At 39.1% G+C, this 27661-nt stretch overlaps 1 protein-coding gene across 2 annotated transcripts in view; it reads right to left on the reverse strand.

Moving 5' to 3' along the window:
• Positions 1-27661, reverse strand: part of LOC124805065 (TBC1 domain family member 9) — a 170275-nt gene that overhangs the window by 128407 nt on the left and 14207 nt on the right. For both annotated transcript variants that reach the window (XM_047265501.1, XM_047265493.1), the window contains exons 3-10: positions 23142-23315; positions 11574-11670; positions 8781-8967; positions 8208-8284; positions 8057-8113; positions 3432-3636; positions 1231-1439; positions 1064-1143 (exon numbers count right to left, since the gene is read on the reverse strand). In XM_047265501.1, the coding sequence (XP_047121457.1) occupies positions 1064-1143; positions 1231-1439; positions 3432-3636; positions 8057-8113; positions 8208-8284; positions 8781-8967; positions 11574-11670; positions 23142-23315 (1086 nt within the window). The remainder of the gene's footprint in view (positions 1-1063; positions 1144-1230; positions 1440-3431; positions 3637-8056; positions 8114-8207; positions 8285-8780; positions 8968-11573; positions 11671-23141; positions 23316-27661) is intronic.

Here is a 27661-nt window from a genome sequence, read left to right on the forward strand (position 1 = left end):
CCAAGCTTTTATTGGGTGTTATGGTAACAGGTACAGTACCAAGTTTTTTTACAAGAGTGTCATACTTGAAATTGGGAAGGATTTTCTGTTTTAATTAAAATGGAACCACTTTATGACTTGCTAAGGGAAGAAATTTCTCCAAATACATTTTAAATATTCTCCACAAAGGACAACGGCTCAATAAATAAAAAATACCCTCCATCTGCCAGGGATGCAAACCAGGAACTGTAGAGAATACGTTTCTGCAGTTCGATTGGTTTTCCTTTCCTCCCATAGTGTGGCCAAGAACCAGAATTGGTTGTAAAAATCTGCACCGAAGAATTTCAGTCAAGCTAAATAGACTGCCAAGGTCTCATTGCCACTGGCTGAAAACTTTGGTCTTTTCACTGCGCAGGTATCAGCCTTCTCACAGCCTACTCTGAAAAAGGGCTGTCCCCACAGGTGCCACCTAGCCACAGCACCAACCAGCTGACTAGATTGCCACTGCCTGGAGTTCCAGTGCCCACAAATGGATGGACACCTACTCTACAGCACGTGCAGGGAGGTAAGGTAACAGCTTAGGAATCAATACGGCACTCCCTGCACAGTCAGAAGGCTGCAACCAACCAGATACCTGGTGACCCACCCCACACAGTCTTGGTGTCATGCTGGGTATTTGGCAAACTTTCCCCAAGACCAGTACTTCCACAAATAATTTTGAAAAGGCACAGATTAAACCCATCAGTGACAATTCAACACAAGTTAACTGAAATATGTGGCGTAAAATAATCCAAAATCAATGTTCTTTGAGCAAGTTATGTTGTCAGTAGGGAATGTGTCCTAGAGAGCAAGTCTGGACAAAAATGTAGTCAGCGAGTGAAACTACAACAGACAAGGGGAAGAAGTATTGTAATGGCTTAGGATCCCATGCCCACAACACAATACTGACAAAAGAGGTGTGTGTAAAGTTCCATAAACGTTTTGTTGCAAAATATTATGTGCAAGTGACTAAATACCTATAGTTTACAAAATATGTATAACGGCAGTTACTAAGTCACTACATTAAAATGTCTTGGTGCTTTACCTGGTTTTGCTTCCTCTCCCTGACTAATGCTTCCACTGCTTGAAGTTGGTGAATGAGCACTTTCTGAATTGTACACTGACCTATTAACACAGAGCAATGGGAAACTTAACTGTACTTTAAAGATCAGAAGTATTTTAATTTAATTTTATTTTAAAGATCTAACTTACGGTGCAGCAAGCCTCGTCCTGGCAAGAAGCTCCGAGATTTTTTGCACAACAAAATCACGATCTTGAATTTGTGCGAAGAGGAAACTTGTGTGGTTTGCCGAAGTGATGAGAACTGAATTATTTACTGCTGGATTCGATGCCTGGTTTTCTGCTCGTTCTACTAAGCTGATATCCTTCAAAGGTAATACCAGACTGACCAAGCCTTTCACCTAGAAACAGCAATTTTTTGCTCTCTATCACATCGCTCAATTCTTCTAAAGTTTAGTTTGAAAAATGCTGACAACAATGTGTCCCAAGTTTTATTCAATTTTGAATGTCTGGAAAAACAAGAACATTTAAATATTGAAAGCTAAAAAAAAAGAATTTATATAAACTCCAAAACAATCAGTGTGCAAGCTATTTATTAACATGAATCCAGACAGTAGGACTGAACATATATTTTCAAATCTCTGTATTATGATTACTGCTTGGATAAGGCAACTTCAATGAGCAACTTATACATTTGACTATGTCAACTGAATGTACAATTTCAGCCTTGCAGTCACCTTAGAAACATACTGTGTTAAAGTACATTGATAAAGTATATACAAAAGGCAACTGATAGGCTGCATATATACATTTCATTCACTAATGCAACAGTGAAGGGAGATATTTATTTTGGCAGCAGAAGATGATCAATTTTCATGACAAAAACAAAGGGTAGAGCATTTCTGAAATGGCAAAGTGTATAAACTATTTGCATACCTCTTTGGTACATGGGTCATGAGTGTGTCAGCGCTATCATGGTGAACTGTCTTGGAAACTGTAGAGAAATTCATTTTGATACCTTACTTTGGTTTAAGTTCTATCAGTAACTAATATTTCTCAAAAATGCAGCAACAGTTTTATGTTTAAAGGAATTTTTATATCTACTAAAACTACCAATAAAAATTGTTTCAATTCTGATCACTTAAATTTAATCGATAATAAATTTGTGGTTATCTTATGTCATACACATCATACAGATTATGGTTTTTGGTCCATAAACAGTCCTAAGAAAGTTAAATCACAGTAACTGGCGACTGACTGAATATAATAAATGTGCATAAAAAAGAAAGAACTAGCATAAGTTTTACAACAGTTCATAACTGATATCTGTAAACACTACAAAATAAAAATATGTCACTTTGGTGTACACTACACTGAAAATCCTACGGCGCAGTGAGTAAGAAGAATTGGGATTAATAATAAATTAGGCAACTACAATCAGTACTAGTCAGAAGAAAATACGTAAATTTCCAAACTGTGTGTGTTTTTAGCATCAAGCCAAGTTGACATTTTAAGTTTTGTTCATAATATTTTGAAGACTGACACAATTACTGTCATCAGGTGCCATGAGTAAGGGTCTCTTGAGTGTATTCACTACGTGGACTCCAACCACAAAAGATCACCAGTCATGCACCTGATAAAGGTGATTTATTAGCTACCATAATATTGCACACAAAAATAAAATCAGCAGCCTGGCTGGATGTCCAAAACAATATCATCAATCGGTTACACCGACAAAATCTCGAATATTACTTGTAAACTGCTATGAATTTGATAACCAGTCTAAAAACACTCCCAAAGGTACGAGTGCTAATCAGAGTAAACATATCAGGTTATGAAGATGGTGTCAAGATGGAAGATACTAAAGCGTTCACCAAGCAGGACAGCAAGCAAGAGAGAGAAGCCATCCACTGGTAAAATACATTGTAACTACATAACATTGGTGACAAAATATAAAGTACCACCAATACAACAAAACTACACCACTGAAGTTCAAAGAACAATAGGCATAAAGCATGATTTTGACTAGAGCTTAGTGTGCATCTTGCAATGATAAGCACAGTAATGTGAAAATATAGATTTCAGATGATGGACTTGTGAAAACATCATCATTCTTCCAGCAATTACAAATTCTTAGTGAACAGTATGGCTGATGTTAGAGCAGATATTCAAGGCATCCAAGATGTGTTCAAGATGTGCCTAAAAGAAAATGAGAAATGTGCACATTGTGAACTGTAAAAAAGTTGACATATATGAAGTAGTAAACAGTAACAAAAGATCCAAAAGAATGAAGAGAAGTTCATGAATGTCTAATAGGCCCTTTGCACTTGTTCACATTTATACTCACAAAATGATATTAAACCACTCATCCTTATTATTCTAAGTTGACTCACCCTGCTGCTAAAGCATATGAAGTTTTGGGAGAGAAACATGCGTCCCCAAACATGCCGCTTGTTATAAGGTGTCCATAGCGTAGCATCTATACTACCATCCAGTTTCTCACTAGCTGGTAACCGGAATGTCAAGCGATATGCTTCTGAGTGAGCTCTAGCATCAAGATCACGCTTCAGGAATGATGGCTTCTTTGGTACATTCTTACTGGAAGAGCATTAACTGCATAATAGATTATAAAGTCACATGTACTGGAAATGTGTTTGCACATACATAAAATTAAACTTGTGCATGGTTTGGTTATATGAATTACATTACCATCAATGCATATATGTAATACTGGACACATTACTGTACTGGAAATAGCTTTATGCCTCTTAGTCTCATTCATTTTTAGGTATATTTCTATTTCAAATTGTAGTATTAATAGATTAATGTATAAGTTTATTGACAAGACATTACTAAAATTTCAATGGTATTATGTTCATCTTATTAGTGCCTTAAGGTTCTGAAATCAGTTTCTGCCATTATTACAAGTGAAGAATACTACAATACTTTTACTCTAGGTGTCTTATGGAACAAACTTTTCACTAGTGAGTTACTGAACCAATTATCAGCAGTCAAAACATTAAGAATTCTGTACCTTCCATAGGAGTGGACATCTCATAACTACAAGCAAGATAAGGTTTTGTAGAAAGTACCACTCTGTAAAGCGAATCTTTATCATGTATAAAAACAAAGATGAGGTGACTTACCGAACGAAAGTGCTGGCAGGTCGATAGACACACAAACAAACACAAACATACACACAAAATTCAAGCTTTCGCAACAAACTGTTGCCTCATCAGGAAAGAGGGAAGGAGAGGGAAAGACGAAAGGAAGTGGGTTTTAAGGGTGAGGGTAAGGAGTCATTCCAATCCCGGGAGTGGAAAGACTTACATATGTCTGCTTGTGTCTGTATCTGTGGATGGATATGTGTGTGTGTGTGTGTGTGTGTGTGTGTGTGTGTGTGTGTGTGTGTGTGTGTGTGTGTGTGTGCGCGAGTGTATACCTGTCCTTTTTTCCCCCTAAGGTAAGTCTTTCCACTCCCGGGATTGGAATGACTCCTTACCCTCACCCATAAAACCCACTTCCTTTCGTCTTTCCCTCTCCTTCCCTCTTTCCTGATGAGGCAACAGTTTGTTGCGAAAGCTTGAATTTTGTGTGTATGTTTGTGTTTGTTTGTGTGTCTATCGACCTGCCAACGCTTTCGTTCGGTAAGTCACCTCATCTTTGTTTTTATATATAATTTTTCCCACGTGGAATGTTTCCCTCTATTATATTGATATCATTAATTTGAATCTTTATCATGAACGCATAAGAAGTGTATGAAAAATATTATTAATGATTAGTTTATAAATATTATTTTGTCTAGTATTGTACTGTAAGTTAAACAAAATACAACCATAACATACCCATTCCTATCTCTAATAGTGTTAAGCACCATTCAAACAAACATTCAGATTCAGAGCCATAGCTACATTAAAGAAAGAGATTTTAAGTAACCACATGACACTCATTTCAAAGAACTTTTTCCTCGTAAACTTACTAAAGTTTTCAACCACAAATTTTCTAGGAGTTATCAGATCCAACTGGCAGATGCTTGAACAATAGTTGTGTTGAAACTTAGGTAGCATTTAACTTCAACAATTGGTAGGTTTGCATAATGGTGGTGTTTTAGTAGTTCTTATATGAAACTATATATTGAAAATCATTTGTAATCCAACATTTCTGTCTGACGCAACAGTCTGCCTCTATAGCTGAATGGTCAGCATGTGACTGCCATGTAGAGAAGCAAATACATACATCCACAGGCTGACCATGTCTGCTGTCTACAACAAATCTAATATAGTGCATGAATGCACTGGTACAACTGGCAAACCACACGAAGTTGAGGCAAGATGGAAAGAGAAAAGCCCTCCACTAAGGAAGGAAGGTGGTGTTGGGTGGGATGTGGGAACCAGAAAAACTGATGTCCCAAATGCAAGCAAAAACAAATTAAACAGCATTCCTCTTATACACGTGCTCATGTAGATATAGTTCACAGGTCAGTGTTTACATTTGTGAGTGGCACTTTGACCATATGTTGCGCAAATCGTGGCATTATCAAAGTTGTGAGAGTTGGTGTTGCCATAATTCATGTGAAAAATGTACTTCAAAAGCTTTCAGACATATAGTTTTCAAAGGTTTTCAATTTCTTAGGCATTATGCTAAATGAGGCATTGCAAAGCATGGCTCATGAGACATTCCCCTTTGGCAAGAGACCCCCCCCCTCCCCCAACTTAACTCGTGTGTTGCCATTACGGTCCAACACTGCCACACCAACCAACAGCAGGGACAATTTTAAGTAATCATAGGATCATGAGCTCTATCTAATCCCTATATGTAAGTCACATAAGAAATTACTATAATTGCCATTTTTATTTATTTATCACAGACTCTTGAGCTTACGTTAATGAGATATTTAAATATTTAGGTTAATTTTATTTAACTTTGTCTTGACAAGTTCTGTAATATAACTTTCAGTATGCACTGCAGTGAAATGAAGTTCACATCCAAACAACTTATCGCTCGCTGCATTATTCTGAGCAGATTGAATGTATGTAATTGTAGAAAAGTTCTTTCTCAAACATATGCTGATCAGAAAAAAATATTTTTACTTTAAGAGTGAAGCCTGTGAGTTTTGGATAGCGCTCTTGGGGCATGACTTCAAACAGTGTGACATATCTTTCTGTTCTGAATAGCATGCATGGATCATTTTGTAAACTACACACTTCTTATTGAAGATCACTTCAAAGACTAATGTTCACTGAATATTAAACAAAATTATAACCAGGTCTAATGATTTAAAATCTTTAAAACAACTATGGAATTGGAACTTCCTAGCAGATTAAAGTTGTGTGCCTGACTGAGACTCAAACTCGGGATCTTTGTCTTTCGCTGGCAAGTGCTCTACCTACTGAACTACCTATGCACATGCTTGGTTATCTCAGTTGATAGAGCACTTGCCGGAGAAAGGCAAAGGTCCTGAGTCCGAGTCTGAGTCCAGCACACAGTTTTAATCTGCTAGGAAGTTTCATATCAATGCACATTCTGTGCATTCTGGAACTATGAAACTCTTTGGTGACTTCATCAATAATGGATTTAAATCTTGAAAATTTTACTTCCTTATATTCTTGTTTCCATTTGCAGCAACTTGGGAAATGACACTTATCCATAGACAAAGAATAATACTGACGGTTTGGAATTAAATTGTCTAGTTTCTTTTTATGCTTATTCCACATCAATAATTCAAATTTTACAGCCACTACACAACAAAGCAGGTGTTTTAAAGTGCTCAGCAGCTTTTACCATTTCTGTTGCACATTATTTCATGAGTACACTGTTGCTGAAGGATATCTGAGCTTTTGCTAATTTCTTCAAAACTTGATGATCCAGGCAACTTTCTAATCTCTTTTCTTAACTTATCTGCACACAGTTCATCATGAGACTAATGTCTCTGTGCTGCTTCATGGAGAAAAGTGAAATGTCGAGCAAGATTACTACCTTTGTTTTGACTTATTTACTTATTGAAGCAGAATAATAGACTTAGTATTAACCAAAATGACAACCTGACCAACAGAAAATTTTTATGGAGAGCAAATCTGAACAAACTACTGTGAGTAAATGGATTAGAGAAATTGTGATACCTCTTCGAAGTTGGACAGGAAGTGAAGGGGCAAGAGACTAGGCTATGAGGAAACAGTTGGAGGGACATTATCCCACTAAATGCCGATAAAAAAAAAAAAAACTGTACGCAGCATGACAGACACTGACAATACTGTGCAATTTCAGATGGAGGGGGAAGTGCTCTATATAAGGGAATGGCTTGCGAGCACTGTGCTATTCACTGGTATAAGCAATGTATTATTATTAAATTAAAATGTTTTATGATGACAAACTATTTATTATTAAAATATTTTACACATGTGTACCATGCTAGAACTGAGGGGTGTGGGGGAAGGGGCAAATTCAGTAAAACTGTGCCCCCCCCCCCAAACACACACACACACACACACACACACACACACACACACACACACACACACACACACACACACACAGAGAGAGAGAGAGAGAGAGAGAGAGAGAGAGAGAGTCGAATCCTGGACCCACGCCTGAGTAAGACAATCCTTTTCAAAAAGAAGACTAAAGGAACCAGTGCCTAATCTTAACCTTTGAGCCTTGCTGAACCCAGCAACAAGCGAAAATCTCATCAGTTTATGTTAGTGCGCATTGATGGTTTGCAGTGTAACATTCCATTGTCCATTGAAACAAGCTGCTGAACCACTTCCAGTAGTTTTTTTTTTTTTTGGGGGGGGGGGGGGAGGGAGGAGGGATTAATTGAACCAATAAATCTACTGCATGTCTCATGACTGAAACAGCTGACAGCATGTGTGTGGTATCTTAATCAAAAGAAACTCATTGCTCAACTTTTCAGTAATCCAACTTCACGAAAGTTGTGTGGCACTATATATGGAAATTACAGATTTGTATATTCTTATATTGTACTTTCTACTGCATATGTAATTTTACATTTTTTACTAACCTTAACTTATTTAACAGCTCTCTGTCTTCGTTATATCCCCCTTTTTCATCAATTAGCCTGAAAGATGTTTAGACAGGAATTATCATTTAAGTTTAATAATACATTTCTCTTAATATTAATTTACATATGGACTGCATAGCATAATACTAACTGTTTCATTGCCAGATTTGTGAGCTGCTCCATAAGGGCAAATGTCTCCGATTTGTGCAGAAACATTGAGAAGTAATACTGAAAAATAACCAATTTTATTATTTGAATCTCAGTTTACAAAATATTATGACATCACATCTGCTATTTGATGAAGATAAAAACTAATGTATACTGATAAATTTGAGAGAAATTGCAGGAGAGGTTAAAGATAGAAGAAGAGTGGAAGGAGTAGAACAGCACTCATTAAATAAAATTTTTATACATATTCAGCATAATGTAGTAAATGATCCTTATTAAATGGTATTGTAAACAGCAAAAATTTAAAGCTGTTGCATAAATACATTTAGTTATGTAAGATATGGAAAACTTTATCGTCTATTCCAAGCTGATGTTAAGTTAAAGACTTAAACTTTAAGACAAATATATACCAAGGAAAAAAAATGAATGCAGTATTAATTTCATATCTGCCAATTTGATGTTTTATATTTTAATATGTACATCACATTTAGAGTACAACATGAAATTATTTTATGGAGGAGACTTACAGTGGGAAAACTTAATTCTGTAAACTCACCTCCTTCTCCCTTGTTGCAATTCGAATTGAATCCGGGAAAAGCAGACTATTTGTTTTGTCAAGTTCCGTAATATCAGTCCACCTGATAACTAATCTGGTTTCACGACCAAGAATATAGGCATAGAAGCACAAGTGATGGATGGATAAATACATCCAGCCCTGACGTGGCATACGACCCTTCCAGTAGCTGCAATACAAGAAATGTTAAAAGCTTGTCTTATTTCCATGAAAGGGAATTAGTTGAAAAGAATTCTCTCTGCTTTCAAGCCATGCCAACCAAGATATTTCTCAAGCTTTTGTCAGCTATCAACTCCACTGAGTTAAAGAGTTACAACCACAAACTGCTGCAAATGATAAAGTTTTCTCCTTACATGTGCAAAGCAGCATATTACAGACAAATCCTGAAGTGTTCCGAATCTTTGAGAGCACTAGATGATGGGTCAACCAGCTGCTCATATAGCTGCAGCATAATAGCTTCAAGGCAAAGACTGATTGCATATGCCCAGCAGATTAATGACTATTGGTCTCATACATGGGCCAGCCTTGGTGTGTATTTTAAACAGTTTTTTATACTCCTTCAGGCAACTGTTGAGCTGGTCCACAGAACGTATGATGCACGAACAGTTAAAATGTAATAACACAAACAACAAAGTTTATACATTAACAGAGAGATGGAGCACGTAACTTCCCTCGCATAGGCTAACTGAAGATTTTGGATATGTTACACCTGTGAAAGGCAACACAGGTATTAGTGCCAGTTATCTATAGTATTCACAGATAATGTGGCAGTATTTACATGAAATGAACCATTTACACTGTTCCTAGTACTATGCTGGACACACGTGCCGTTTAGAACAGAAGGACCAAGTTGGCATTTTGTAAAAGTTTCTGTACAGAAAATGCAATGATCTCACTAACTCAGTTCTGGTAAAACTAAGTAAGAAAAATTATCCAATTTACATTTTCTTGTAATCATTCTAAGGCTTCTACTTGTGTATATCATAATATTCTATGAGGGAACTAAAATGTCAGGAAATTCCCCAAATGTGTCACTGGAATAATGCCTCAAAAACACAAAACAGAAGGTTGCATTAAAAATGCTGAAACAGTAATAAAATTAATAACAGAGGAGGGAAACATAAAATATGGTGTCCTGCAAGTTTCAGTACTTGGACTACATAAATGATTTACCTGGGACACTGAAGGACTACATATATTCTGATAAAGTGGCCGTACATACCATATACAGCCAGGAAAGTAGTGGAACAGTCTTACAACTGGTCACAGCAAGAAACTTAATTTTTAATCTGACTATAAATTCATATTAAGCAATACAAAACAACTAAATACTTTTGGGTACCAGTAGTAAAGACCAATGAGCACACACTAAATGGAACTCCACATGTAAAATTCCTAAGCATCCACAATAAATACTGAAGTGGCATGTGCTAGAGGATAAGATAACCAAAAAGTCAGTTCTAGCTGCTCTGCACTTAGAAATCTCTCTTACTGTGTTGCTAGCATACTTGGCATAATTTTGCTCAATACAGTCCTATGGTATAATTATCTAGTACAATGTAGCTAGGGTCAAGAAAGTATTTAACCTAAAGGTATCTTAGTTACCTAGTAAAAATATTGGATAAAATTAATGAGCAAGTCCCTAGCATAGGCCTCTTCAGGAACCTCTGGATTCTTACACTTACATGTCAATACATTTTCTTTCCAATGGGATTTGTCATTAATAATAAGAATGAATTTATGATGAACAATGGAAATGTGTAACTCTGTAATGGCAGTAGAAATAATTTCCATATGGGCTATGTCTACAGTTTATATAGGAGTTATGTATGCTAGTACAGGAATTTACAAAAGGTGACATGCAGACATCAGGCAGGATACTAGAAATCTCTCAATATTAAAAAGCAAAGCAACAGGACATCTCATTAGCCACTTCTCCTGAAAATTATCAACTTGTCAGAGATGAAAATTCCACTTTACACTGATGTTCATATTGGACAGGTTTTTAACTCTTTCAATGCGTACATAGCTAATATTGGTCTCTGACATAATTAAAGTTACATATATGCTTAGTATAAAATAGTTGATAAAAACTACAGCTAGAGTTTTGAGTAAAAGCAATGGCTTTTATTCTCCTAAATAAATAGTGGTTCCTACAATTACCAGTGTGAGTAGATGAACACTACTCATAATCTGTATTTAGTATAATACATAGAATTTGCTTGCAGTAGCCACTTCTGTCTTATCTGTAAATTAATTCATTCAAAATTCTAGAAGGATCTACCTTATTAAGGTATTGAACATGTGTGAATAAATTAATGACTATAAACAGTCTTGTATATTTCAAAACAGACTTCACCAATTTCTCTTAACAGTAAAAACTGATGCTAACTATTTTTTTAAGCTTTCTCCCAGTCTCTAAAACTTCCAAATAGGACTGGAAAATTACAGTGAATAATGACAGAGCATAAATAATGGCAAGTACAGTGAATGAAAGTATCACTCTCAATATGCCACTAACCCTCATAATGAAAGAAAAGTATTACTTTACATGACTGGCACCATGTACACAGATAAAAAAAAAAGCATACAAATGCACCAATTTTTCAGGAGGTACTGTAATTAACATTTGCTGTCCCTCTAGTGAAATTTCAGTGTTTTTCTGCTATAAGAAGAGTGTGACACCCACTCATTTCATCATAACAACAGATAACTTCCTATGAATATTTTCAACACAAGTAAGTGAACTTTCTAGTTATAAATGAACATACGCACCTGCATGAATAATAATTGACCAGTTTCTCTTCAGGAGGCATATTGAAAAGACGATGAAACTTGAAAGACACAGTTTTGAACGATTGTGTGTCCTCATCTGAAAGACAGGCAAAATTAAATTTATCTCAGTGTAATTAAATGAAAAACCCACGCAACTCAATTTTAATGAAATAAGTGATAAATCAAAGTGTGTCGTCATATTGTTTGTGAATGAGCCAGCTACAGAAAGAAAATTTTCCACCACTGATATTGTGTATGCGTAATGATCTCTCATTCAACCCTGCCATTCCACTGTGTGTGTGTGTGTGTGTGTCAGACAGGTTACTTGATGAGTAGCAATCAGCCCCTTTTACCCTATGTCCTCATGTCTTAGAGATCCATGGGAGTGTGGGGGGGGGGGGGGGGGGGGAGAACCTGCACCTTGGTGCACTGCATGAACTACAGTGTTATGGGATAACATGAAAACATGTAAGGCACACCTGTATGAGCCTGCTTAGTGCATCTGCAACATTTTGCATGATCAGTGGCCTTCAGTAGAGGACTGAATGTTTTGTGGGCATTTGAGACACAGAATTTGATTTAAAGGGAAGTATGATAACATACAAAATGGATCTTGATGGCACAATGCTTTGCAGGATCAATGGCAGATTAGAGGTAGATCACAAATAATACAGGTGAGCCAACAGTTTAGTATTCCCCATATTGTAATTTCACAGCTGTGGAGAATATTCACTGGCAAGAAAGTCCAATCACATACTACAATCCAGCACCAGGTTCACTATCTCACCTTGAGTGCTCCAAGATGTCTTAACTGGCACAGAGGCTTTGGTAGCCTTGGGTCATGTATCTCCTATCAAATTTGAAATTATCTGCTTCAATAGTTGATTCTGAATACACAGCAATCAGCCCACATATTCCTCATCTTGTAATGGCCTCAAATCCACCACAGTCCAGATTTATAATCGGGGCTTAGTCTCTGCCAACCACCACAGATGGAGACCTGTTGATGCTGTAAGTCCTCAGAGTTGGGCTACTTTCGTGTTGTTCCACCTTCTGAGTGACGACACAAGCACAGCTCGAGACATTTCAACTTAACCCAGAAACAAGATTCTTTCTGCAACATTCATCATCAAATGCTGGGAACTAATGAATAATCCATTATGTGTTGGTCAACACTATGCCAATGATGCTGCTGCCACTACCATCACCTACTTTTGAAATGCATGCAGGTGCTAGACAGCTCACTTCTGTTCCGTCTTCATGGAAGACCAATGGAGGATTCCTTTGCCCTGGACCACTAGGGGCAAGACAAATCCTGATGTGTTCACAGCAGCAGACTTTTTCACCAGGCTAACCATGCTACAGACTGACAATGACAGACTTGTTGACACAGCAACAGCCACCACTGAAGTGCATACTCAGCACTTCTTCCAGTAAGGTCAGACTGGAGGATGACAGCCTGGGCGACACTGAGATTGCATATTCACCTCACCTGTCATTGATGTTAGCAACTTCACAGCTCAATGATTGTATACAAACAACAGTAAAGATGTTGTCGTTTCTATCAGCTGCCTACTTCTGCAGAATTTCTATATTTGGTAGAGAATCACCGCCCACATCCAGCTATCCCAGCAACTCTGAGACTGCTCAGAGACTGCTTGATGTGCTTTGTGGAGTTTACTGCCAGAAATGTCAGATATGGTTTGTATGGAATTCTCAAAGACTCTGAATGAAGCAACAGAAACTGTGGCAGCGCTAACAGAAATTGATGTGGTCACCAAACCATGGGAAAAGGGAGTAAAATTTAATACAGATATCAAATGTTTTAGTGTTGAAGTGTAACTGAAGGGAACAACAGTATCACACATGTAAATGTTTCAGACATTCTGAATGGAATTGTACAAACAGAAGATTGCAGAGAGAGAGAGAAACTGGTCACAGGGCAAGACCTCACATCCCCTGGTAAAAGGGACAGTGGGCAGTCTCTCTTTTGTACCACACTCCCAGTGAGAATTAACACACATCACCTCTGTGTGGAATCAGGTGCAGACTTTTTTTCTGACTGATTATGTGAGAGGAAAATTTTGCAGATTTTTAATTAGATACTGGATCTCTCATATTGGTGGCAAGTAGGAATATACCTTCTAAAGTAGAATTGAATCCATCAAGCTGGAGATTAAATGGCATAGGTAGGGGTCATGTTGATTTACTAAGTTTGGCAGTGATAGGATTCTGAGTGGGGGAAAGTAACTTCCAGGTTAGGGTAGAAGTTCTATGATTATAAATGGCTATGAAGTCATACTCTGTTTATACGTATTTCCTAGCTGCACATCATGCCAAAGTTGACTTAGAACAACGTAGTATACAACTGTTTTCATATTTGGATTATCACTGGAAAATCATTACTGTTGCAAGGATCTCTTCAAGGCCACCTAAAATGTGTACAACATACTTTAAAGCCAACTCACAATATATCACACCGAACAGTACTGAAAAATTAATCTGGCCTGATGTAGGAGCTGATCTTCTGGTAAACTCTTTGTGTATATTTGATCCTTTGCCTGAGAATGAGGAATTAGATAAAGCACAATGTTTCACATGATATCGTTTGTCCTAGGTAAGGGAAATTGGTGGAAGCAGAATTGTGCCTGTCAGTATTGGTAACTTCAATTCCTAAGAGGTGATGCTGGCACAATTCTCTGATGCCTAGCTTCAAAGTACTGGATGAAGATGAACAAGATAGGAATTTCACATTGATCTGTACAATGCCTGGACAGTCTGTCATTTTAACTGCACTGACAAGGAAAGTGCAACGTCTAGAGATACAAAGCCACGGTGAGACCATTAGAGGAATATTTTAAGTTATTCAATCCTCTTTGACTGCTGCCTGCCACACTATTAAAATATCATATTCCCTGGGAATAAGTCACTTGTCTGTAAAAAAACTGCACCAAGTCCCACAGCATTTGAAAACTGTCATGGAAGAGTTTATAGATGAACAGCTTCAAGTTAGGATCATAGAAGAGAGTAATAACCCTTGGCCTGCACCCATTGTCATTGTACCAAAAAAATCATCAGATGGCAGTAAAGCATGTAGATTTTATTCCAACTACCATAATTTAAACCAGGAAACAATTGCAGGGACCTTAAGATAATCTAGGTCAATTAATTATTTTGAAACTATGATCCTAAAAAGTGGGTACCATCAATTAGAGACTGTCTGAAAATAGTATTCTCAACTCCAGCTAGTCATTATCAATGTCCAGCTAGTCATATCAATACTGTTGTGTGCCTTTTGAATTGAGAAATACAACAGCAACTGTCATCTGCCTTAGTGTTTTGAGAAGAATAAAACCAAAGCAATATAGGGTTTATTTAGAGGATATTGTGTTTTCTGAGGATATATAAGAGCTTGTGCTGTGTTTACATGAAGTATTTGGCCATTTACATGCAACATGATTAGCAGTCAGCCTGTAAAAAAATCTCTGACACTCACTATACGAAAGGAACTGCTTTCATATTCAAGCCTAGCCAACTTTTATCTAAAATTTATTCTAAATTCTCTGAAATTGCAAGACCCCTCAACCAACTACTGGAGAAAGGAGTAATGTTTCAATGGCCTCCAGATTATGAAACAACTTCCCTAAAAGTAAAAAACTTATTCACCTCTAGCCCAGTTTTTACTTTTCCAGATTACTAAAAGCAAATTATGTTGTAGTGTCAGGCTAATAATTTTTCCTAGGTATGTATTTTATTCTAGGAGGTAAACAGACAAGAACATCCAATAGCAGATGTATCAAAACAACTTAAGGCAGAGAAAAATTATTCTACCACTGAGAAAGAAATGCTAGCACTAATATATGGAGCAACTTATTTTCACTGTTATTTGTATGGACAACAATTTGTAGTAATAACTGATCATGTGGCATCGAAATGGTTACTAGGACTTAAAGATCCAACTAGGTGTCTCACTAGAAGGGCCTGGCGACTGAGTGAATTTGATTTTGAAGTTGTACGTCAATCAGGTAATTCACACGGAAACACTGACAGTCTAGTCACAAGATACACACTAAAAAATGTGCTCGGGTAGATACAGAAGAATGACGAGAACCACAAAGTGCTGACTCATACAGCAGCAGTTTACTAAACATCCACAAGTCAGCACAGAAGCTGGAGAGCTAAACAGGAAGACAAGATGTAGGTTGTGCATAGTAGTGTCAATGAAATTGTGTGACGAAGTGTTGAAGAATGCTCATGATTCAATTCTAGCAGGGCACAGTGGCCGCTGGGATATGGAACACAGAGTTGGGGAAAATTACTGGTTGGTGACACAAAAACAGATGTTGATCCTTACATAAAAAATTGTATCCAATGTGCTCAAAGAGCAAAACTCATTTGTCAAAAGATTACACTGCATAGATTACAGTTGCAAAGGGTAGGCATGTGCACTCTCAGACAGTTTGCTCAAATACCATTAGAAAACCATTTTGTGCTAATGATAACTGATCATTTATCATGTTTTCTGTCCAACAGGCAGATACAGTGGCCCATGTGATGATTACCCAATGGATATCAACGTTTGGAACACCCGAGGCAGTGATGGTAGACCAAGGGACAAATTTTGTCAGGTTGTAACAAAGCAGTTGTGGGGATTATTACGCATTAAAAAATTTATAAACAGTGCAATACACACACAGGGAAACTGGTGTGCTGAAAAAGTCCATCATATGGTTGGGAAACTATTGAGTTACTACATTAAGTCGTCATAATGACTGGGATGCATTACTTCCTTGTGTAGCAGTGCCATGTGACTTAAAAATTATCCTCCAGTGAGGTGGTTTTTAATCAGAAGATGTTATCTCCTTTTGAGCTATGTAAGACCTCTCCAGGAAAAGATAATATCATTGGCAAAGAATTTATTGAAAAGTAAACAAATATTTCATGCAATGTTACAAAGATGAAAGCCTTGGAACAATAGGTAAGTAGCCATATTTAAAAATCAGTATTACCAAAGTATCATGACGGACAATGGGTATGCTAACCAATCCATATTTGCCTGGGAAAGGGAAAGAAGGAAAAAATTAGACAAAAGAAGCAGGTCTCTCGTACACTTATTCCGACACATTACTATGCACTCAGGACATCAGCAGGACTAATAAAATACAAGAGAATTCCAAGATAACTGAGGATGCAATATGTTTGTGAATTTTATGTGTTTACTTACTAATTACTAGGGTTGTGTGTTTATATACATCATAGTTAAGTTTATGGTTTAGGAGGTACTGAACTAGAATGTGCGTCGTCTTTGAGAAATAGGCTCTTAAATGAACACAAGGAAAACATTTTGTTTAGGTGCTTATTTGAAGGAACTTTTGAGTGAAATATTATTTGCAATATTGCCAATGGCAGTAAAACAGTAGTGCTAAGGCTGGCAGGAAAACATCAAAGTTATGTAGTGCAATAGGTTAACTATTTTGTTAAGAACTGATGTGCAAGTAGTTGACCATTTTGTGCAGGCTTGAGCAGCAAGTAGGCTGTTTTAGTGCACAAGTGTGTATGTGTGTGTGTACGTGTGTGTGTGTGTGTGTGTGTGTGTGTGTGTGTGTGCGCGTGCGTGCGTGCGTGCGTGCGTTAGTTGTAGGTATTTATCTTTAAGGATAGAGATTTTATGTTTAGTCATTTTATTCATCTAAGATGAATGGTAGTATTAGTGTGTGTGTGTGTGTGTGTGTGTGTGTGTGTGTGTGTGTGTGTGTGTGTGTGTGTGTGTGTGTGTGCGCGCGCATTAGTTGTAGGTATTTATCTTTAAGGATAGAGATTTTATGTTTAGTCAGTTTATTCATCTAAGATGAATGGTAGTATTACATAGCACTGTTCTCCAGGCAGCAACTACTATGCAATCAGACCAGGCTAATCACCAGCTGTCCCACACAATGGGTAAACACTGTACCTAGGTCACGTGAATTAATCTGTCCCGCTCCTGACCACAACAGAGCGTCCAAAAGAGATAATTACAGAGAAAATGGAATCTTTCCAAAGGAAACAACTGCATTCATTATAATCCATGGTAAGCCCAAGGATCATTATTTTCACTTGTTATGAGCAACGAGGTTACTATGGCATAAAGTATGTAGAGCTACACCATCAAGATTTATTGGTCAATGGCACCTAATACGATATTTCCAGACCAACTTTTCAATGACCAGCCACCATCGTTGCAACCACAACCCTGAGTATCATCCACACATTAATTTACCTACCGAACATACCCTTTGATATCCCTTCTGATGAAAACTTAACCTACTTGAATAACTCTTTAGACCCAACCCTGCTCGCTTCACTTCCTTAGATCAGATATTAGCTGCACAAAATGGCCATGTATACATGGAACACCTTCTAGTCCACATAAAAAAGTATTGTATAGCATATCATTACCAACTCTAACTATAGGAACTTCAATATCAGCTGGCTGCACAGTTCTGTTAACAATTAGTATTGTGTACTGTCACCTCAGACACAGAGTTGTCCAAATCCTACCCAATCCTTACGTTCTTTTAACCTGTGGGTCAATAACAGTCATGTCGGGATGAGTGAAGAAGTGACTCAACCTCAACAAATGAAATAAAGGTTATATAAAAAGGGAAGAACAACACACCAAAGGTAAAAGTGGTGCAAGAAGTGTTTACGCCGAATTTGTGAAGCAGAATGTGAATTTTAGAACTAGTGACAGATGGATCAGTTCCCAGTCGCAGTTGGGTTCTTTAACAGCAATCCAGAGGACCATATTAAACTAAGAAGGGAGGAGATGTAACAGCAAAAACTCCACCACAGTTCAGAGCATTAACCAGGCTGCAGTCTTTGCCAACCACCATGGACAGAAATCTGTTGATGCTGCGCCTCCTCACCGTTGGCCACTTTTGCATCACCCTCCTCCTGCTCTTCAGCAACAACACCAGCTCCTTTTGATATGTTTCAATGTAACCCAGAAACAAACTTTTTTCCTCAACTGTTAGCACTGGAAGCTGCATTTAAAATGCTTCAGAACCACCGTATCATTGCTGAACAGCTGGGCAGTAATGTAATATGAAATCTGTGCTGGCCAACATCATGTTGACTGCTGCCACTACTGTTGCTGAGACTCAAATTGCTGTCCATCCAGGCACTAAGCAGCTTAGAAGGAAGACTATGACATGCGGTCCAGCCTCCTCACCTCTGCCAAGATACCAATGAAGGACTACTTCATCCTGTACTACTAAGGGTGAGAGAGAGAGACTGATGTGTTCACAGTGCCAGATGTTCTTCACCAGGCTGACCATGCCTGGGCCAGAGTAATGCGAGACTTCTTTACAGCAGCAGCCACGGCAGAACTGCACACTCAGTGCTTCCTCCAAGCAAGGTCTGATCAGAGGAAGATGCCCTGGGTAATGCCAAGATGGTGTATTCATCCTGTTGGTCATTAATTCTAGAAGCTTTAAAGTCCAATGATTATAAACAAACAGCAATAAAGATGTTTTATCTACCAGCCACCTATTCCAGCTGCACTTCTATCCATCTTCAGTAGATAATTGTTACCAACAATCCAGCCTTTGCAGCAACCCCATCACAACACACAAAAGCAACAAATGACTTGATGAATGCCGTTTCTTACCCACAGTGGATTAATGTGTTGTTCTTGGATTAGTCACAGGTTGGACAAGAGAGTATTTTGCAATGTCCACAAACCTGTAGTAAAGGTACCCAAAGTTTTGCAAAAGATCATCAATATAGCACAAAAAAATTCAGACTGCCTTTGCAGTTAATAAGAATGTTGTGAACAAATATTAGCAGGCATCATGGGATATAGACCAAGTGTATGGGCTCACATATTGAGTATAACAACTTTGATCCAGGTAATAGGAAGAGTGGAGGGAAGTATACTGATAAGATTACTTAGGGAATATCAACAGGTGCTCTTTTTATTATTCTTGGGATCTGGCCAATGGATTCCATAATACACCACAATTGTGCAATGTACTGGCTAATAAAAAAGCACAGAGAAAGTTAATGCCATTGTAGGACAATATGCAGACAGCAAGTTGGAAATGATGAATAAGTTATTAATATAATGGCAAGGATCCTGGGAAAGCAGTACTACTGCAAGAAAAGTATATGAAATATTTCCTAATGTTAAGGAAAGGTTGTTGATTGGTGAAATTCACCTCTCAAGAGGTTTGGTTCACTCTATAAGTGGACATGGCCCATATCCCACTTACCTAAAGAGGATAAATAATGATAAAGTGATGTTTGTGGACTGACAGTGACTCTTGAGCATATTTTCTTCAAGCGTAATCTACATACAAATATCAAAGATGGAGTGGGGGGGGGGGAGGAGGAGGAGAGAGAGAACAGTGTGTGTTATAAACTCACAGGGGCAGTGGATTCTACTATGTACTGAACAAAAATTATTATCTGCAAAGATGTCAAGAAGTGGATTGGAATTTGATTTGGAAAGATAAGATCCAGCTACAAGAAGAGATTAGGCTTCACAGACAACACACGTGAGATGCCTCTTGGATAGGGAGGAAACAGCAATATGTGTCATGCAGAATGGGATCAGGAGACTGTGCTTTGGTAGAACATGCATATTGTGGACTGACACCCAGATCAAATTATAGTCTTAATTTAGAATTAGCCTAATTTAAGACTTTTTTAATACAAGCAGTTTTTATTTCTGGTATTTGTTATGTTATTAACAATTTTTTATTATCTTTTTCTCATTTATATGACTACTACTACCGTAGTAGTAGTAGTAGTAGTAGTAGTAGTAGTAGTAGTACAGTTTGCTTTTGTTTCAATGTAGCAAATACAAGTTATGCCAAAAAATAAATAATTAAATTAGTAAATAGAAGTGTGTTCATCTAGTAGCCCCTGGGACACACAACAACACTACTAAACTTAATAATATTATGGAAAAGGAGCTCTCTGGCTGTACCAATGTTTTTGTCTGTGTGGTTTTATGATACAAACATGTGCGGCACAATTTGTATTCGTGAAGGTAATGGGACTGCTGCAATCTTTAGGGAAGGCATCCTGCAGTTGTATGTGCAGCTGTCTCATTGTTCATATCGGTATGGTTTTCAATATGATGGAAGTACAACTGTCCTAGAGAATGAGTATCTGGAACAGGAGGAAATCACATCTAGAATGGCCATCTCAATTCCTGGAGTTAATATGATTTAATATTCAAGAGATATTCTAAACTGAAATAGTAGAGCCCTAATGCTGTCAACATATACTACTGATTACCTCAAAAGTACCCTTGTCCAATGGGAGATGTTACTGCAAGCCACGTTGGACAGTCTGATCCATTGTGGGCAGAGGTATTATGCATGTGGTACTGCCCTGTACAAGCACTACACCCCATATTGATGTGTATGTCACTGCAGAGGGGCATCGAACATAGTGTCACTCATAGCCAGTTTTCTGGTAACTCTCTATCCATATCACTGTGTTACATACTATAATATGGTCAGGATATCTCTCAGTGCACACATTAACACCAATCCACATGGGTTATTGTGAATCACAAAGATTCCTACATTCAAGGACACAGATGTACATATTATAGATAAAATTTTATTATTTCACCAAAAACATTTAGTTTTTGGTAGTTTTTATCATACAAATAACCTAGTAAATGATCCTATATGTCATTTTTTTTCAAGCCTGTGACATGATACTTTGTGAAATATAACGGGGGAATTATTTTCAGCCATAATGGCTCTGTTTGTGCACCATGACTGTGTGGGATAATTATTTATTTCAAGTTTCTGCTACCAGTCACCTTTTATTTTATGCTTAATGTAACATAATGCAACACGTTTCGAACATTTTTGTTCATCTTCAGATGTTTATACATACATACATATACATACATATAGAGAAATGTTACTTAAAAATAAGCAGTCTTAAACTAGATTAATCTAGAACTCTTTGTCCACTGTTTTTTTACTGTAGCTGCTGGTGTGGCATTTGGGGGGAAGGGAGGGGGGCAGTGTATGGCTAGACATCACTGATTTCGAATTCTAGCCATACACTGCCCCCTCCTTCCCCCCAAATGCCACACCAGCAGCTACAGTAAAAAACAATGGACAAAGCATTCTAGATTAATCTAGTTTAAGACTTTTTATTTTTAAGTAACATTTCTCTATACGTATGTATGTATAAACGCCTCAAGATGAACAGAACATGTTCGAAATGAGTTGCATTATGTTAGATTAAGCATAAAATAAAAAGTGACTGGTAGCAGAAACTTGAAATAAATAAATAACAGGGGAATATCTCTGGCAGCCATATCTATATAAACAAGACATGTTCGATTTATAATAAACTATTAAACTATCCTTTCCCCTGCGGCTTTTCCTACTTATGTGTTCTACACATCTACTGAACACACCTCCAACTCCCACTGTGTCCACCTCATCCTCCCACTTCTATCTATCTCCTATCTCCTCCTTCTCATTCAATGTCTCTTCGTCTCCTTCAGCCACCCCCCCCCCCCCCCCCCGACCACATCTTATATCTTTCTCCTGTCTCCCTCTCACCATCCCCTCCTCTATCCATGTTAAGCCATCCCCATCTATGCTCATCGGCACATGTAGCCCCTGCAATACAGTTTCTGTTCCCACAACATGCCTGTCATTCAAGGCAAGCCACTCACCAAGGGCTTGAAAATCATTTATTTGCCCTTAACCTATGGGCCACCATGCAAAGCAAGTCAGTGAAGCAGGCTGATATAAGTCCAACTCAACAAGTGCCTGTCGTGCAGGGCAGCCTACAAGCTGGGCCTGGAAAACTTTCTTGTCCTTCACATGTAGGCTGCCCTGCTTCGATTTTGCAGGTCAATACACTCCCCACACAATATGCCTGTCATGCAGGGTGGCCTATATTCCAGGGGTTTAGAAAAAAAAAAAACAATATACATACATAAAGCTGAGTATGTGCTTGAATTAATGAAAGACTAAGGTTTCACATCCAGTCAATGACATGGTCATTACAGGTGGAGCACAAACTCAAACAGTGGAAAAGTGGGGAAGGAAGTCAGCTATGCCCTATCAAAGGAACCATCTTGGCCTTTGCCCTAAGCGATTTAAGGAAATCATGGTAGATCTATCTAGAAGGCTTGGCGGGGATTTGAAATACCACCATCCCAAATAAGGTTGCAGTGTCTTACAACTTTGCCACCTCACAATTCATACATTAATTAATTACACATATTAAACTGTTACTTACATTCCATATACAATATAGGTGCAAAGTATTAACTGGTTTGGGAAAAAGATCAGTTTATACATAACTATAAGCAAACAATTTATATGAATGCCTTATTTTGTTCTCATTCAACTTAATTCTAGGTTTAATTTTTACCACAAAATTGAGAGAGAGAAATGGTCTACAAAATTTCTCTGCACTATAAAAGTTTTCAAACAAAAATAATTTCAGCTTCTTTATTACAACTCAAATTCTTTACTGTGTATCAATACATAGCTTCAAGGAGTATTGAAATATAGTTACTCAAACAGAACTCACCATCAATGCCTTGATTATCTGGTACATTGTTTGCTATGACAGACTGAATTTTGCAGCAGACGAATTCAGTAACATCATCTTCATTATCAAATGAACTCAGTGTGCTAGACAGGTTACGCTGCAGCCACTCCCAATCCTTCTCAATTTCCACATGTGTCAGAGAGCATGCTATCACTTTAAAAATAATTTTCGTTTAATTAATATTTGCCAAATTTCACTTTTCTGTGGTTATAAAATTAAGACAAAGAAACTCTTTGGCATATATCATGCACTAAGGTTGCTGTATACACTGAAAATTAGCAGTATTCTTTCATCATTCCAACATTAAATATTAAGGTATTTATTTTCAGGCATCTACTTTATTACAGTGGGACATTCAGTATTAAACAGGAGTCTGGAAAGGAGATTCCATGGCACCAATGCTATTCTCTGGAGCTCTGTGCTAAGTCTTCAGCCCTCTCAACTATGAAAAAAAGAGAATAAACATGTTCGTGGAAGATAACAACTGGATGAACAACAAAAGAAATAAACAGGTGATACAATATGGCTCATAGTAGTTTTAGATTAATTAAAGAGTGTTTTAAAAACCAACTCCCTATTGTTTCTCAAATGGAAACATAGTATCTACTGCCCATTTTGACTTACTGTTGTGGGATATGGATTTTTAATCTGAAAACTACTAAAAAAACTGTGGGTCATCAGCACCTAATAGTGGGAAACATGTTCATAATTACCAATACAAATGCAAAAACGAACAAATGGATCAGGAAACAGAATAATGAAATATTTACTATTAAAAACAGTCTTGATCATGATTTATTTATTTATTAAGGTGACAGTAGTGGTCATCTTCAGACCATTGAGTAGGAACCTCTTTCTGCTGGAGAATCACTACTGAGTGACAAGATTAGCAGTGGTAGAGCGACCCTGGTGGAAGCAATCCTGACATGGAGCCAGTAGACCACGTGAGTTCAGGATCCAAGCCAACCACCGACATACCATACATTCTAGCAGCTTACAAATAACATTGGTGAGACTGATGGGCCAATAGCTATCCACATCAAGCGGGTGACGTATCTCTCCCTACACTCCTGCTTCTGTCGTTTGATAAGTTGACGAACATGGGCATGGAGCCGCTTAAAGGCTATGAGGTGCTCCAGGGAAGGGTGCCACTTATGCTGCTGTAGAGTTCGCCGACATTCCTTAATTGCTTCAGTGGCTTCGGGCGACCACCATACAACTGCATTATGCCTCTGGCATCCTAAAGAGCGGGGGGGTCGCATTTTCTGCCCTAGAAACAATTGTTGTAGTCACTTGCTCAACCATCACATCGTTGTTACTGTGTGGGGGAGATTCAACGGCGACAGCAGAGGTGAAGTTTCCCAGTCCACCTTGCTTACAACCCATCTGGGTAGGCGTCCAAGGGGCCTGACGCTGGGGCAATGACAGGAAGATGGGGATGTGGTCACTAACACACAGGTCATCATGTGCTCTCCAATGGATAGATGGGAGAAGTCCTGGGCTGAAAATTGGTAAATCAATGGCTGAGTGAGTATCATGAGCCACACTGAAATGCACGGCGGACCCAGTACTTAAGAGGCAGAGGTCGAACTGAGACCGTAAAGTTTCGAAATCTCTGCCTCGAACAGTAAGCACAGTGCCACCCCACAATGGGTTATGGGCATTAAAATCTCCCAAAAGTAGGAAAGGTTTAGGGAGTTGATGAATCAGTGCAGCTAACACATTCAGGGGTACTGCACCATCTGGAGGAAGATATACATTGCAGACAGTTATCTCCTGTGTCATCTTTATTCTGACAGCCACAGTTTCAAGAGGAGTTTGAAGGGGCACAGTGTCACTACAGACTGAGTTTACAACATAAATGCAAACTACACCTGACCCTCGATTACAGTCACTACGGTTCCTGTAATATCCATTATAGCCGCAGACAGCAGGGGTCCGCATTGCCGGGAACCAGGTTTCCTGGGGGCCAACGCAGATAGCAGGTGTAAAGGTTAACAGTTGCTGTAGCTCAGCCAGGCGGTGGAAAAGACCGCCACAATTCCACTGGAGGATGACATCGTGAGACTTGGAAGGCATGGAGCATTCAGTGAGGTAGTTTATGTCTCAGAGTCACCTGCTGCCACCGACTTATTGCCTGAGCAGTCTATATCCATTGTGTCTGAGGGTCCGGCGAGATCTAGGCCCTCAGTGGACACCAAAATCTCCACCCCATCCTCAGATACAGAGCTTGTAGGTAGCGGTGGTATGGGTGCCACCGTAATTTCCTTGGTCTTACGGGTTTTCTTACTGGATTTTTCTCACTGCTCCTTGGGTTTCCCTAGCTGGGAGGACTTCACTGGCTCAGTCTTCGGTTGGTTGGTTTAAAGGCAGGAGAAGGGACCAAACTACGAGGTCATTGCTCCTTGTTCCTAATAAAACAATGCCACAAGTGTGAGAATAAAACAGATAAAACATATAACACAAAACGGAAAGAAAGGAAATGCCACAAGAACGAAGGGAAGGCAACGACCACTAAAAGGAACAAAAGGGGACAAGAAAACAGAGACGCTAGAAACAGAAGAGCGTAAAACAAGAAAGCAGATTACAGTGGCTGGCCAACCACGAAATAAAAAGGGAAAGCCAGCCACTCTGCAACACATCAAAACTTCGACCCTAAAAGCACTAGGGTGGAAGACACAGGATAAAGGACATGCGCTAAAACCTACATAGAAGTATAAAACCCACTTTCGCAGATAAAATGTAACTCTAAAGCTGCTGTGGAGGTATTGTCACCCAACACCGAAGACAGGGTGCTGGGAAAGTTAAAAATATGCCGCAGAGCAGCTAAAAGTGGGCAGTCCAGCAAGAGGTGGACAACTGTAATTTGGGAACCATAGTGACACTGAGGTGGATCCTCGCGATGGAGTAGGTAACCATGCATTAGCCACGTATGGCCGATGCAGAGGCGGCAGAGGACAACTGATTCCCTGCGAGAGGCGTGCATGGAAGACCACCACACATTCATAGTCTCTTTAATGACATGCTGTTTGTTGTGTGTGCTGTTATGCCCTTCCATCTCCAAAATCTGGAAAACCCTGCGGTGTAAGAACGCAGGACAGCTCCAGAGATGCCTATCTCCAGATGCAGTTTCCGCGTCACCTGTTTGGCCAGCAAGTTCATTGCTGGGGATTCCGAGGTGTCCTGGGGTCCACGCAAACACCACGGAACAGCGGGACTGTTCCAGGGCATAGATGGACTCCTGAATGGATGTTACCAGAAGGTGGCGAGGGTAGCACTGGTCAATAGCTTGTAGGCTGCTCAATAAGTCAGTATACAGGAGAAATGACTTTCCACGGCATGAGCGGAAGTACTCAAGAGCACGAGATACGATCGCCAGCTCTGGAGTGAAAACACCGCAGTCAACTGGCAAGGAGTGCTGCTCAATATGTCCTCCATGAACATATGCGAAGCCTACATGACCATCAGCCATTGATCCGTCTGTGTAAACCATTTCAGAGCCCCGGAACATGTCAAGAATCGAGAGGAAGGGACAGCAGAGAGCAGCGGGGTTAATGGAGCCTTAGGGCCATGCAAAAGGTCCAGACGAAGCTGCAGCCAATGCGAACACCATGGAGGCGTACGTGAACGGATCACAAGTAGAGGTGGTAAAAGGAAGGACTCCAGTTCAGAGAGAAGGGACTGCACGCGAACCGCAATCGTCAGCCCCGATCTGGGCCACCGATGTGGAGATGGACTGCCGTGGACGGGAAAAGGAGATGGTAATTCTAATGCTCAGGAGAACTATGAATGTGTGATGCATAACTGGTAAGCAGTTGCCCACATCTGATCTGCAGTGGAGGGACACCAGCCTCCATCAGGACGCTGGTCACCAGACTCGTCCTAAAAGCTCCTGTCGGTAATCGAACCTGACAGTGGTGCACAGGATTGAGTAAATGCAATGCTGAAGGAGCTGCCGAATCATAGACCACACTTCCATAGTCAATTCAGGATTGGACAAGGGCTCTGTAGAGCTGCAGCAGTGTAGAGTGATCTGCACCCCAACTGATGTTGCTCAGGCAACGGAGGGCATTGAGCTGCTGCCAGCACTTCTGCTTAACCTGACGAAGATGAGGAAGGCAAGTCAATTGAGTGTCAAAAACCAGTCCTAAGAATCGATATGTCTCCACTACAGTGAGTGGATCATCATTAACGTAAAGTTCTGGGTCCGGATGAATGGTACGACACCGACAGAAGTGCATGACACTCAACTTTACGGCTGAAAACTGGAAGCTGTGGGCTACAGCCCGTGACTGCCCCTTGTGGATGGCTCCCTGTAGGCGACGCTCAGCAACAACAGTACTGGAGTGGCAGTATGAAATGCAGAAATCGTCTGCACACAGAGAAGAAGAGACGGAAGCACCAACAGCTGCTGCTAGACTGTCAATAGCCACTAAAAATAGAGGAACACTCAATACAGAGCCCTGCGGGACTCCATTCGCCTGGATATGGTTGGAACT

Source organism: Schistocerca piceifrons, chromosome 1 (assembly GCF_021461385.2).
Source record: "Schistocerca piceifrons isolate TAMUIC-IGC-003096 chromosome 1, iqSchPice1.1, whole genome shotgun sequence".
NCBI lineage: Eukaryota > Metazoa > Arthropoda > Insecta > Orthoptera > Acrididae > Schistocerca > Schistocerca piceifrons.